This window comes from Prunus dulcis, chromosome 7 (assembly GCF_902201215.1).
Source record: "Prunus dulcis chromosome 7, ALMONDv2, whole genome shotgun sequence".
NCBI lineage: Eukaryota > Viridiplantae > Streptophyta > Magnoliopsida > Rosales > Rosaceae > Prunus > Prunus dulcis.
The window spans coordinates 6884390-6899790 of record NC_047656.1 but is presented as its reverse complement, the minus strand read 5'-3'; the positions used below and the strand labels follow the sequence as shown (position 1 = coordinate 6899790).

At 36.0% G+C, this 15401-nt stretch overlaps 1 protein-coding gene across 1 annotated transcript; it reads right to left on the bottom strand.

The window, feature by feature from the left end:
- Positions 1 to 2485: 2485 nt before the first annotated feature.
- Positions 2486 to 3947, bottom strand: LOC117635859. The gene has a single exon (XM_034370234.1). It carries the CDS (start codon positions 3792 to 3794, stop codon positions 2580 to 2582), a length of 1215 nt encoding a protein of 404 aa, XP_034226125.1. The 5' UTR covers positions 3795 to 3947; the 3' UTR covers positions 2486 to 2579.
- Positions 3948 to 15401: the final 11454 nt, after the last annotated feature.

Here is a 15401-nt window from a genome sequence, read left to right as displayed (position 1 = left end):
AACAAAATAGATTTCAAATAACTCATCAAGGCCGGCCTTAGGCCCAGGCTCCGAGGGCGATTGTCTAGGGCCTCGGATCAAGGGGGTCCTCAAAACTTTTTGCATATGTATATATATATTTGCTTAGGCCCATATTAAAAGGCATTTCTTGAGAGTTTAAAAATACATGTACATGTATCTATGTATTTTTATAATATATATACATACATATATAATATAAATATGTGTGTATATACATGTATACATGTATATTATAATAAGATTATATACACTATAAATACTATAAACATTATATATGTATATATACATATATTATACATACATAATATATATATATATATATGTATATGGGTATATTATAATAATAATATACCTGTATAATTATAATATATGTATATGTATATTATATGGGAGCTAATTTTCCCATTCTCATTTTCTTTATATGTGTGTGTACGTGTATATATGTATATTATAGTATATGTATATGTAAGTATAATATGATATAATATATATGGATTATAATAATAATAATAATAATAATAAAATATGTTATTATTATTATTACATTATAATATATGCATCCTATACATTGGTGAGCATGATACTAGTTAATCCTCCCTTTCTACATGGGTTTATTAGTCCCCTCCTAAGGAGGTATTTTTGGTAGGCCCGGTATTAGCAATCCCATCTAAGATTAGGATTAGATGAAACAAACATGGGACTACCATATTTATGCCAAAATAAAAGAACATGTACACAATTTTGTTTGTTAAATTGTGATTATATACAAAGGGAAATGGGCCTCATTTTAATTTCTGGCCTATGCCACTCAAAACTTATGGCCAACTCATTGAAGGGAAATAACCAAATTTAATTATAAAATTAAAAAAACCACATCTCTCTCTCTCTCATCAGAGTTTCCAAAACAGATTAGTTCATTGAAATTGATTGAGCTCTCAACTGGCCGTATCCTATCCTTTGTAGGCATAAAGAAGTATCAAATATATATTTCAAGGGTTGAAGAGTGGAAGTTTCACCTATGCATCATATTTAAGCAAACGTAATGTTATGTTCTCTAAGACTAAAAACGAAACAAATACTAATGCTCCGCAGTACAGTTGTATAGTGTTTTTGAACTGATATTTGGGCTGAATTTTAGCTCAAGTTATTATAAGAGTTTTCAGTTGGGTTGAGAATATTTTCTTTGTCTGACATATCTACAACAACAACAACAACAAAAAAAAAAAAAAAAGTGGCAACTGTTACTATTTTGTGACCAATTTTGGTGACTAGTGTTGGGGTTTCTAAAGATTTTAGTCACAAAAAAAAGAAAAAAAAGTGACTGAAACCCTTTTTAGTCACCAAAAAAGTCAAAAAAAGTGACTAAAGCCTTTAGTAACCCCCACAACAGTCACCAAAATTGGTGACAAAATGGTAACTGTTGCCACTTTTTTTTTTGTAGTTATATACAACTGATCATCTGAAACTTTTTGGATTTCTTGGTGTAACTAATAATTGCCACTGCATAGATTAAGTGAGGAGAGAGAGAGAGAGAGAGAGAGAGAGAGAGAGAGACGGGAGAGGGAGAAGAGAGAAAGAGAGGGGAGAGGGAGAAGAGAGAGAGCGTGGAGAGTGGGAGGAGAGAGAAAAAAAAATTATAAATCTCTTCTTTATTTTTTTTGGTTGTAATAATGGGCTGTTTTTGAGTTTTTCTTGAGTTTGAGTTTTTAAAAATGGGCCTACCAAACGGTTTTTTGTGGCTTTAAACTTAAAATCTGATTTTGAGTTTATAAAATTGGAGCGTAATATGAAAAATTAGAAGCATGACAATTTTAATTCTACTCATACAAATTTGGAGCGTAATATAAAAAATAAACAAAGCAAAATGCCAATATGAGCCAGAGGAAAACTTCATGAGTTAATACAAGTACCCGTAAGCAAAAAAAAAAAAAAAATGTCAATTTTTCGTTTATTCCACACTATAACATGTCAATATAAATCCAATGCATTACCTCATGCATTTCACAAGCATTGTCTTTGTCTGACATACAATTGATCATCTTAAACTTTCTAGATTTCTTGGTCTAACTGGTAATTGTCACTGCGAATTCGATTTAAGTCGAGCTAAGCTAGATTTTAGTTGGTCTAATTAGTAACTATTTCTTTTCATGAAATTAATATTTTCCCAAAAATGTTTGAGGAAGAGTTGCTTACAACAAGTAAGCTGCAAGTAAATTTGCAGCAACCCATAAAATGAAACCATACAGAATTACATATTGTTTATTAAAGAAGAGCCTACAAATAACCTGGCATTTATTGGATACTTCAACAAACCAGAAAACAGAAATGAGTATAAGCCATATGCATTTTCAGTACCTATAGCTCATCTTTTATAGTGGGGAGAGGGTTGGAGTTGTGATTCTCTGCTTATAATTTCTGCATTTTCCGATTTATGTCCGAAACTAAGGTCATTTTTAGGCTTCGATTCAATTGTTTTACTAGCACAAATCCAAAACCTACGAATGACCTTGTTTAAGCCATAAACACAGTATTAGCATTGAAACTGTAAATAGAGAATCCTATTTCTGATAAAAACTGAGGACTGCGTACCAAGTTTGGATGCCGCTTAAGATGAGTGCTATTAGAGCTCCAATGAAAGCAAGCATGGCCCAGGGGCTACTGAAATGATCTTCCAAGAATTGAGCGAACCATGCCTTCCACTTGGTTTTGTAGTGTTGCTCTAATTTGGCATTAATAGACTTGTACATAGGATGGGCAAGCACCAAATCAGGGCCTATCTCGTGAAAGAGGTCAGCGAGGGCTTCGTCGCTCCCACGCAAGTTGCAAAGTATGCGGGCTGACCTTAGCTGCTTAGCATCTTCGGGATGAGCAATGAGTGAACTGAGGAAGCTGAAGTAAGAGGTGACCGCAAAATCATTTCGGAAATCAGGACACATTTCGTAGGCTATCAAATTCAAGAACAAAGACATTGCGTCTTCGTTTATGGGAGGAAGACTAAGAAAGCCTGCAAACCCTTGAGAAGTAAAAGATACGTCCTTCAAGGAGAAAGTTTTGCTACGCCTAAAATGGACCCCAGCTGCCTTAAGCTCCTGGGCATTGCGAAACGATGGTGAACAGTCTTCTTTGCCACCACGATAGCTAAGCTCTTCTGATGGACCTAGCATTTCTTTCCGAAGAAAATCAAGAAGATGAGTACTGTATTTCGGCTTCCCACGACGCCTTCGTAGCATATTCTTGATTTCCTTCTCTTTTTGGTCAACGAAATCCATCAATGACTTAAAGTTTGTGCTTCGCAACGTTTGCCTTTCCACTGGCTTTTCTGCTAACGTTTGCCTTTCCACTGGCTTTTCTGCTGCAGCAATCTGCATTTGGGCAAAACGCTTCATATTTCTGTTCAGCTCATCTTCTTTTCTGCTTGACCTCATCAACAGCTTGAGGACTCGATAAGGGAGTTGGTTCTCTAGCAAGAACAAGTCCAGCCGTGCAAAGACCACTTGGCTTGCATTCATCCCAAACTCTTCCAAGCAATCATATTTGTGTATGAATTGCAAGGTTGAACATCCATCTATGAACAACATCCAGGCGAGTGCCTCATCATCATCGTAGCACTTTGTTGTTTCACTATCGTAGCAGTCCTTAATTTGAAGGATGTTTTTTAGAATCGTCTCGTACAAATGGTTATATGTGCAGCCGCAATCCTTGATAAAGTCTGCTGCCAAAGTGTATTTGAGTTCCTCTGCTTCCTTGCACTCACCATGATGGATCAGACCCATTGCTAGTACCCTTGGCTCAAAGCATTTCACCAAATTACTGTGACTTCGGAGAATTCTAGGAACACTTTGGATCTTTGATTTTGAGCTGCTGCTTGTAGCTGAATGGTCATTGCCATCGGAAGTTGGAAGTCTTCTTTCTGCGTCCCTCAGTTTATCAACTCCCTGCTCCACAGAATCAAGCATTTTAATGCTCAGTTTATTAACTGAAGTGAAATCAGCCATTTTAATGCTCTGCTAATTGGAAGCAAATTTCTTCTTAGTTTGCTTCATAAGCAAGGCAATTCTGTCTTTATATAATATGATTCGATCGATCAGCAAAAGCATAGAAGAATAACACACTTAATCTCCAAGGAAGCTTGGTATTATATTTGGACCCTTTTTAACTTTAACTTGGTATATATATTGCAAAACTTTCGATTTCACTTTAACTTTAGATTTCATAGAAGAATAAATGTCATACATACATGTGAGAAGTATATTTCTGTGTAGACCCCATGGAAGATTCATACTCTTAGGGCAGGACAAGCCTTGGCCCCATATTTTTCATTCTTCAATGGGTTAATCATTTTATTAGTCTCCGAATTTTGACCCGATTAGCATATGAGTACCTCAATTTCCAAAATGGTTCCCGTGGTCCTCAGTTTGTATTAAATGCAAGGGGGAAAATGGTATTTTTATATTAAAACCAAAAAAATGAATAAAAAATCATATCTTTAAAATAACAATAAAATTAAATAATAAAAAAAACCAAAAAAAACAATAACAAATCAAGTTTGGGGGGAGTAGAATCGGGATAGAGGGGGAGAGAGAGAGTTTAATTTTAATTATTTATTCATATTTTCTATCAATTTCGATACCAAAATATCATTTTGCCCCTGCATTAAACAGAAAAGTTAACAAAATTGACAGCAGGACCATTTGTCATAATGAAACTAAAGTTAAAGGACCACGGGAACCATTTTGGAAATTGAGGTACTCAAATGCAAATCATGTCTAAATTCAGGGACTAATAAAACAATTAACCCTTCTCCAATAAGTATTTAAGTTAAAGATTGGTTACATACTTTTAATTTCGGCCGTTGGATTGCATTTAAGAGACTACCAACACATTTAATGAATGCAATCCAACAACCAATATTAGAAGTATGTAACCAATCATTAACATAAAATATTTATTAGAGAATCTCCCTACATGTTAATATACAAATTGTAATGGAGGACTCATAATTTAAGGGCTCTTTCGATAACCAATTTGTTTTAATTTTTCACTTTTTTTGAAAACTGAAAATTAAAAACATGTTTGAGAACAATTTTCAAAATAAAGGCGATTTTTAAAAATAACTTTTAAAAGTTTAATTTTTTGCCCTTTTTGCTCATTCACAATTTCTATATCATTACACATGCATTGCACTCCAGTCCCAAAATTTGATATACGGGACCTTCTGACTTGGGCCCGGCCGCTCAACTCTTTGCATTCAACTACAGATGCAGTTCGAGCCCCGAGACCCTTTGACCATGCTCAACAATCCATATCGAAAATTCACAAAAAATTCACTATACGTACATTCACGTCCATTCCATGACATCAATTTCAAAAATAACTTAAGCGTTAGGAATATTATATTTGGAGCCTTTAAGCTTAGTATATATAAAGTTTGCAAAACCTTCGGATTTCACTTTAACTTAATTTCAAGTTTGGAATATAGGATGACTTTTGATTTGAGGTAACAAAGTAAGATCTTCTTATAAGTGACAAGAATAAATATGATACATGTGAATAACAGTAAATAAGCACTTTGTCGGCAAGGAAGCTTGGTATTATAATTGGACCCTTTCTAAACTTGGTATATATATTTTGAAAAACTTTGGATTTCAATTTACCTTCATTTCACGTTTGGCATATACGATGACTTTTTTTCATGTGACGTAACAAAGTAATATCTTCCTATAACAAGAATAAATTTGATACATGTGAGAATGAGGAGACAAATACGAATGGAGGATTCATACGTTAAGGGCTAGTTTGATAGTTTATTTATTTTAAGTTCTAAGTTTTTGTTTTCATTATTTATATATATATATATATATATTTTTTTTACCCTTCTTTTTCAATCACCAATTCTATATTATCACATTTCGACCCAAATTTTTTTTAAAAATTTATATTATCACACATGCATCACACTCTATTCCCAAAATTCAATATCTGGGACCTTCGAACTTGAACCCGACCACTCCACTCTTGTATTCAGTCGTGAAGGATGTCTGAGCTCCATACCAAAAATGCAATCTAACATTCAGTCTCATTCAATGACATCAAATTCACAATTTGGCCCTAAGAAAATTTTAATTTTCAAGTTCCACATAAATATGTGATACTCGCACAACATTTTCTATTCATAGATCTGTGTCTGGCTTTGAATAGTTAGATACAAAATTATCTATTTTTGAAACAGAAATTAAAGTAGTATATGTTTTAGCCCCTTAGAGCATCCACAATCATGCTCCCTATTTCTTAGCTAAAATTTAGCTAAAACACAAAAAAGCTATTTTAGGAGCTCTCTAAAAAAATTCAACACCAATCATACTCTCTAATTTGGAGAGTCATATATGCTTTACCTCTAATTTTCATATTCAAATAATGAATATTGCCAAATAATTGTAAATTTAATTGTTATTCAATTTTGATATTCTATGGTTTTTTGCTTTGAAAGAATTGGCTCTCAAAACAAGATATCATATGAAAATAATTATATTTTTAAAAAAAGTGTTCGTGTTTTGCAAAATACCTACACGGAAAAAAAAAAATTTTAAAAACATGTTTGTGTGTTGCAAAATATCTATAACGAAAATAAAAGTGTTTGTGTTTTGAAACAATATAATGCAGAAAAAAATGAAAAAAATTAAAGACATCATTAAATGTTAAAAAAATAATAAAAAATAGTAGCATTTAATTATAAGGAGTCACTAGGAGTTCTTTCTCTCTCCTCAGATTTAGGAGCTCCTAGAGGTCTTCCTATTTTAGGAGTTAGATATGGAGCATGATTGGAGGTGGGTTTTTCCAATTCCTCCCTAAATTTTAGCTAAGGAGATGGTTTAGGAAGCTTATTATGGATGCTCTTATAGGTGTGAAGGAAAAATAGGACTTTTTGGAGGAGCTAAAACAACATCGCCAAAGCTCATGGGGCAGTTCTGTATCCCAGTTTGAGCCACTAATTGTAGTGTTATCCCAACATCAATTTCTTTATTCCACACTATAACATGTCAATAAATCGAATGCATTATCTCATGCATTTCACAAGTATTGTTGTTGTTGTAACATCATGTCCCGAAAATCACTGTTCAATTGGTTATTTATTGTGAAATTATATTTTTGCCCTTGGGAGTAGGGGCACTTTAGTTGACAGGACCCACCCCGAATTTCCCGAAACCCGAGACGAATCCTGTGGAATTCTAGACATCACCCTGATATCGGGCCCACTTACTAAAGACCAGGACTTTCTGCCGAAATTTTGGCAGAGTCTTCCCTGTAAAATTGATCATTCCCCAAATTTTCAACCTGCATAAAAACACATTTAATATCCCAACAGGCAACACGCACAATATAATTTCATGCAATTCACAAACTCGGCCTTCGGCCCCCACAAACCGAAGCGAAACCAAACTACCCACGCTCTTGAGCCAAATATTGCTTTCAGCAAGGCACATAATAAACTCAACTATGAATTATGAATACTAAATACAACATACATCACCAAACTTTTCCAATTTCAACATACGAGGTTTTAACCTCATAATACAGTCACATCTATGTCAACGGCTGCATCTAATAACTTTAGGCTGCCTACGTACCCTCACTGAGGGATCAAGCCACACGTAGTTCTTCCCACTAAAATCATATCCCAAACACATACAATACCTTTATTCATCTCTCTGTTATTCACAATATCTCCCCATACGCCGGTACTACCAACGCCACTTATGGGGTTTGTCAACACGCCGGATAACCTACGCCACGTGCGACCTCAACATAACATCACAATATTTCTCCATACCCTGGTATTACCAACGCCACGTATGGGGTCTGTCAACACGTCGGATAACCTACGCAACGTGCGACCTCAACATAACATCACAATATCTCCCCATATGCCAGTACTACCAACGCCACATATGAGGTCTGTCAACACGCCAAATAACCTACGTCACGTGCGACCTGAACATATTATCACATAACCTCCTCATACGCCGGTACTACCAATGCCACGTATGGGGTTTGTCCACACGCCGGATAACCTAGGCCACATGGGACCTAACCATCATATAATCTCCCCATATGCCAAAAATTCCAACGCCACATATGGGGTCTATCTCAACGCCGGTACTACCAACGCCGAGTATGGGGTCTGTCCGCACGTCGGATAACCTACGCCACGTGGGACCTAACAATCACAGGGTAGTACTTAGGGTAGTGTGTATAGCATTTCAAACTGACATACTCTCACTTATCTAAACTAACACTAGAGGTATTCACAATTTAGTGATACCCGTCTATAGTAGACTGCAACGTAATTTTATCAGGAAAATAATATTATGTTTAGACCAAAGATCATAAACATAAACATAAATTTCATAAACTACTGTATCACACAACTAGAACATTATACTTTATTTATAATCAATTGATATTAATTAATGATAATCAACCATCTCTAAGGAAAATCCTAAATCAAATCAATTTCCGATTTAACCCCAAAACGTGGCCGACTGTAGTTTTGCACGCGCGCGCGACCGAGAGAGAGAGAGAGAGAGAGAGAGAGAGAGAGAGAGAAATCTGATTTTATCAAACCATTTTCGTCAAAATTACGGTTATGCCACTGAGGGTATTTTGATCGTATCTCTCTCGTTACAACTCCGATTCGACCCCACCACTTGTCTACGGACTCATCTAGTCATGTTCTACGCAACGGTACAGCCGAAATTCCTAAATTTCTTTTCGGTCAAAAAGTCAACTTAAATCCTAATAAAATATTTTAGAGGTAAAAATGATATTTTCTCTCAATAAATTAATATTTACTAATTTATTTAGGACCGGGTCGTTACATTATTCACTTTTTGTTTGGATATGAATTTGAGGAATTGAGAAGCACTGTTACGTACAGCTCGACGATACGAGTTCGTAGACAAGCGGCAAGTTCAATTCGGAGTTAAAACGAAGAAGTTATGATCTGTGGAAGTATAGCGGCGCAACCATAATTTTTGCAGAGTCAAAATTTTAAAAAAAGCTGGCAGCTCTCTCTCTCTCTCTCTCTCTCTCTCTCTCTCTCCCCCCTCTCCCGACTCTCTCTTCCTCATCGGCGATGCTGGACTTTGGCAAGAGATTTTGTCACCTTCCGGCGACCGTTTCAGGTGAAATTGGTCCCAAAAGTTTCGTATTGATGTCCTCTGTCTAATCCACCCATTTTCCCAACTCAAAAACCCAAGGAATTTCGGCTGGAACGACTGGAAGTTCAGCGATTTTTGAAGCTTCCAAAGCCGTTTTCGGCAAATTCGGCCACCGTTTCCATTGAATCCGGCCATCGTTTCCGTTGAATCTAGCCACCGTTTCCGTTGATTGAGGTATGAAACTTCATATACTCTTCGTGCTCTATCTGTTTATGTAAGTGGTTTGGATGGATTTTGGAGTTTTGGAAGTCAATCAAAATACCCATATAGGGCCGACGGTTTGGTCGTGATTTCATCTAGCTCCGATCATTTTTTGGCTGTGGTTCGAGACCAAAAGTTGTTCCCTTTGTTAGCCTGAACGTAATTGTATAGGTATTGTAGGGAGTTTTGAGGATTTTCCATCGCCTGAATTTTCTCAAGGCAACAACTGTCGACGGCTGTGCGTGTCGACCTAGAATTATTCCCTCGTCGTCCCAAGCATGACGAGATGCTCATATTTGAATTTTTACTGTTACCATTTGACCTAGAAATATTAATAAAAATATTATGTATTGAGTTTACCACATCACACATTGGTATTTACAGATGCTTAATCGCATCGTCAAAGTTGTGTATATCGTCGTGGCTTTTATATATCCAATACATAATAAATTATTAAAATAAATGAACATATATGTTAGTAGCAGAAAATAAATCTTATATTTTACTAAGGGTCAGTGGTTAGTAATTGTTATTACTAAGGGAATTCCACTAGTAAGAATTCTTGATAAATAAATATATATTACTATTAGGAGGGCGGTAGAACCGACACTTTCCCATTATATAAGTTATCATATTGTGAGCAATATAACGCCATTATTCCATATATAATAAGATGGGTTTTAAAATCACACCACCATTTTTATTACAATATATATGTTACAACGTGATGGAACTACACCATCATAAAATAAAAGGATGGGGGATAATACTGTGTCATTCCAAATTACAGTAAGGAAAAAAAAAAAACAAACATGAGCGAAACAACATAAAAATTGTGAGAATACAAAAAAGAAAGTTTGCATGTTGTCGTAGTAGTAAACTGAGAGTAGACATATGACTGAGAGGAGACAAAGAAATAACCATATAGTGTTTACCTAGGAAAATTTAGAGGTAAAGAAGAGGGACTATCATGCTAATAACGTGTTATAAAATACACAAAGTATGAAAATACCATTTAATATTGGGGTGGGATTGTATTTACTCTTTTATAGTATTACACTGATATAATTTTTTCTCTCGGATAGAACTTTCTAACTCTCATATTTCTCTCTCACTTTTCTCTTCTAATTGGTGTGTATCTCTTCTTCAGTTGAGGTTCCCTTTTATAGGGAAAGTTACAAGAACAAAGCAGTTAATGCTTTGCGGAAGAATTGGAGGTGAAAACATTTCACCCACCAAAAACACTATTTCACTTACATCAATCTACTATTGCATGCACAAAAAGTCTTCCTTGCTATATCCACACAAACATTTCACAACACCTGGCAATTATTGTATGCTTTAACAAACCAAAAAACAGAAATTAAGAAGTCAAACAACTCCTGTTTTTCTCACAAGGACAAAAACTGTGTCAGATCACATTTCTTACATGTTTAAATGTGGCTTTCTTTAAAGAACAACGAAATGATGTGATCTTCTAATGCTTCACAAAATACATTTGGGCCTCAGATGTTTAAGAGGGATAATACAAATGGTTTTGTTGAAAATTAGAATATGATGATGATAGTACACATCTTGATGATAAGCATAAATTAAACTAAGATTATAACATTCTTAATTAGTTAGGTTGGCTTTCATTTGTGTGTGTGTGTGTTTTTTTTTTTCAAAAAAAAATTTTAATTAAAGATATATAGATATCGAAAAGTGACGGAAGAGTGAAGAAAAAGATTATAGATGCAAAGGAGGGAGAAAATGTATGTGGAAATAATTCATAAACAAAAAAAAAAAAAAACTAACAAATACGAAAATTTTGGGATTTATTCGACTTCTTAATCTTGTTTTGTGAGAATTGAGTGCTATTAGAGCAAGTCCACTGAGGAGCTGACCCAAGGCTGGGGGGGAAAAAAAAAAAAATTTCGTTCCAGCGGTGAGCCCAAGTTCGGGCTGGGTGTGGATCCCACCAACTCGGGCCAGCCCGAGGTGAAGCCCGCGGGTTGTGACGTCAACGCTTGCGTCACGCTGACGTCAACGAGCTCGTTCAAATTTTTTTTACCGTAGGCTCGTATTGCACGCGCCAACGGTAAAAAAAATTTGAACCAGTGCGACGCCAGCTCCAACGGGAAGAAGCCATGTGTCAGCCCCCAGCACTCCGATCAGTTTCTCCGAATCCATCCAACGCCTGGCATTTTTTGGGCAATAAAATTATGAAAAAAAATCGAAATTTTTTTTAAAAAATTCGGATTTTTTTTTTCTATAAATACCTATCAATACCCTTCACTTTCAACACCAATCCTCATACATTTCATTATACTTCTACTATTATTCACTCTTTACTCAACATTTTCCTCTCTTTCACCTTGTATTTTTATTTCTTATTTTTATGGCTTCTTCTATCGAAACCGGAGGGGCTTGGAGCACCATGGAATATGTTTCCTTGTGTGAGGCTTGGCTCCAAATTTGTCATTGTCCCGTGTCCGGCAATGAGATGAAATTTTTTCATATGTGGAAAAAAATTCATGCCGAATTTTGTGAAAAAATTCCGGGGTCTACTCGTACGGAGATGACATTATCTAGTAGGTGGAAAATTCTCAATAAAGAGTTGGGAAAATGGAGAGATGCCCTGGCAAAAGCGATGGACAACTATAGAAGTGGGGAAAATTGTACTAACCAGGCAAGTATTTTATAATTTTTGTTTTATTAAGTTTAATCTCCTAATATATATATTTTGTTAATATTTATTGCATTTTCAATATTTTGTTAATATTTCTTGCATTTTAAATATTTTGTTCATATTTCTTGCATTTTCAATATTTTGTTGATATTTCTTGCATTTTCAATATGTTGTTAATATTTCTTGCATTTCCACTTGTTTCTTAATTTTCTTGCACTTCTAATTTATTTGTAAGGTTAATTGCATTTCCATTATTATTTTTTTTTGTTACTTGCATATCCAATATATTTTAAATATTTATTGCATTTCCATTTTTTTGTTAAATAGATTATTCAAGCACAGATGTGGTTCGGTGCAACCGGAGATGGCAAAAAAAGTTTCAACCATCATGAATGTTGGGAGGTGGTGAAATATTGCAAACGCTTCATAATTATTACGACGGGTCCCGCCGTTGTGTTAAACGAGACGCTACTCCGTGATTCAATGACATCGGATTCACCTCTCGATTCCCCTATGAGTCAAGACTCACCCATCGAAAAGGAGCCGAGGCCCATTGGCCGAAAGGCCGCGAAGGCAAAGAAAGCGGGTAATTCAAGCAATAATAATTCAAAGTTTTTGGAGGAAATTGCAAGGCAAAACAGCATAAGAATTGAAATGGAGCAGAAACGCCAGGATAACGAGTTGGCCCTTCAAGCCGAGTATGCACAAGAAAGGGAGTATTTGTTCAAAAAAGATATGGACAAGACGGATCGGGAAACCATGGCGATGAATATAAGTCATATGTCCCTTGAAACAAAACAATTTTGGAAGCTAGAACGAAGGGATGTTATGAGAAGAAGACTTTTCCGGGATGATGGGCCTAGCAACACGGATTGGTTAAATGATGGAAACCATTAAATTAGTTAGCATACCTTTTATGTATTTGTATTTTTCATGTTTTCTATTAAAGTTGTTGTAATTCATGTATTTTATTTTAGTAATAGTAATTCTTAATGACTTGTATTAGATTTCTTTATTTAATACACAAAGCATTCAATAAAATACCTTTTTATTCAACATATTCCATACTTCAAACAAAACAAAATTAAAATTAAAAAAAACTACAAACAAGGCACAATAATAATAACAAACCACAACCAAACCATAATAAATAAAAATACAACACAACCTAACCATAACTAAATAAAACATAACCAAAGCATCTATGCTCCATCATTCATCTTCATTGCCTTTCACCGCCCATAGATGCTCCATCAAGTGAACTTGACGCATTTCATGAATATACGAAGATTGCATCTCTGTATATCGATCTATCATTCGGGTCATGAAATGACCATCCCTCACCAACGGTTCCGGCTCAAACGGTTCTCCACTTGGCCCCATGGGCCTTTCATAAATCCGTGTCAAGGCCGTGTTCATTGGATCCGGTTCGTAGACCTCTAAAGCATCATAATCGTACTCATCCTCCACAATCATATTATGGAGGATGATGCAAGTCATCATAATGCTTCTGAGGATCTCCTCATCAAACATACGGGCCGCACCTCGAATAATCAACCACCGAGCTTGAAGGATGCCAAAACACCTTTCGACATCTTTCCTGTATCCTTCTTGATAGGTAGCAAATAATTTTTGCTTATGGGATCGGGGATTCGGAATGGATTTGACAAAAGTGGTCCACCTCGGGTAGATGCCGTCAGCTAGATAATACCCCGTCTGGTACACTGTATTGTTGACTTGATAGGTGATATTGGGGCCTTGGCCTCTCAATACATCGTTGAAGACCGGGGATTGACCCAGCACGTTGAGGTCATTTTGGGATCCTGCAACTCCAAAGAAGGCATGCCAAACCCATGTGTCGAAGCCAGCAACGGCTTCAAGGATGATACTTTTTTGGCCTTTTCTATTTCCGTAATCACCTTGCAAGGCAGTTGGGCAATTCTTCCATTGCCAGTGCATGCAGTCGATGCTACCAATCATTCTTGGAAATCCTCGAGCTTCGGCTTTTTGTAGAAGCCGTTGGAGGTCCCTGGGAGTAGGTCTACGCAGGTAGTCCCTAGTGTCCAGAGTTTCAACAGCTTGACAAAATCTTACCAAAGCCTCCAACGTAGTGGACTTCCCCATCCGGGCAATCTCATCCACCTGATCAGTAGATGCTCCATACGCCAATATTCGTTTTAACAGCTGTAAGCTTTTGCTCCGGAAGAAGCCCCAAAACCCCAGCAGCATCACACTTTTGAACAAAGTATACATCATAATTGCAAATGTCATGCATGACTTTATTGAACAAATGGGGTTGCATTCTAAATCGCCTTCGAAAATCAACATCAGAGTACAAAGAAGTTGGGATAAAATAATCTTCCAAAAGATTCTTACCCCGAGAATGCCTATGTCTGTCCACATGTCGGCCACATTCCGGCGGCGGCTGACTTGTGAACCACGGTGGCGACCTTGGTTCTCTTCATCTTGCAAAGCCACTGCTATGACAACTTGTTCATCGACTTGCCTCTGCAACTCATTGATTTCATTTGCTCTACGGTTTCTCTCATTTGTTTCTCGCTCTTGCCTCTCGAAGCATCTCTTAAAATCTTCCATTAAGAATGAATGGAGTATGAATTCTAAACTCTGAGAAATGAGAATATAGAAAGATGTGGTGTGAGAGGTACGAGCTGCGCCTCTGGTTTTATAGAAAATATTGGCAAGATAGACATGCCACGTGGCTTGATTTGATTGGATGAAAATCTTATTTGAAATTTGAAATTCATCCGAAATTTGTATGAATTTTGAATTTTGAAATTCATCCGAAATTTGAACCCAAATTTATTTGAATTTTGAATTTTGAAATTTATCCGAAATTTGAACCCAAAAATTTATATGAATTTTGAACTTTGAAATTCATCCGAAATTTGAATCCAAAAATCTTATCCGGAAATTTTATCCGATTATGAATAGTCTTGACACGTAGGAACCCGAAAATATTATCCAAAATAATTATTTTCATTAAAAAATTTATGAAAAAAACAAAAAAATGAATAGTAATTGCCCTTAGCCATGGCAATTGGTGGAAACACAAAATACTATTTGCAAGGGCAACCACTATTCACGTGAATAGTGGCTGCCCTAGCTCCCCCTTGCCATGGTTAAGGGCAAATGGGTTGAGTTGCTCTTAGAGCTCCAATGAAAGCAAGCATGGCCCAGAGGCTACTGAAATGATCTTCAAAGAACAGAGCGAACCATTTCTTCCACTTGGTTTTGTAGTGTTACTCTAATTGGCACTGACAATGTTGTAT

Excerpts from the sequence above, each read along its gene's own strand:
- LOC117635859 (XM_034370234.1), bottom strand. The coding sequence starts at position 3,794 with ATGGGTCTGATCCATCATGGTGAGTGCAAGGAAGCAGAGGAACTCAAA.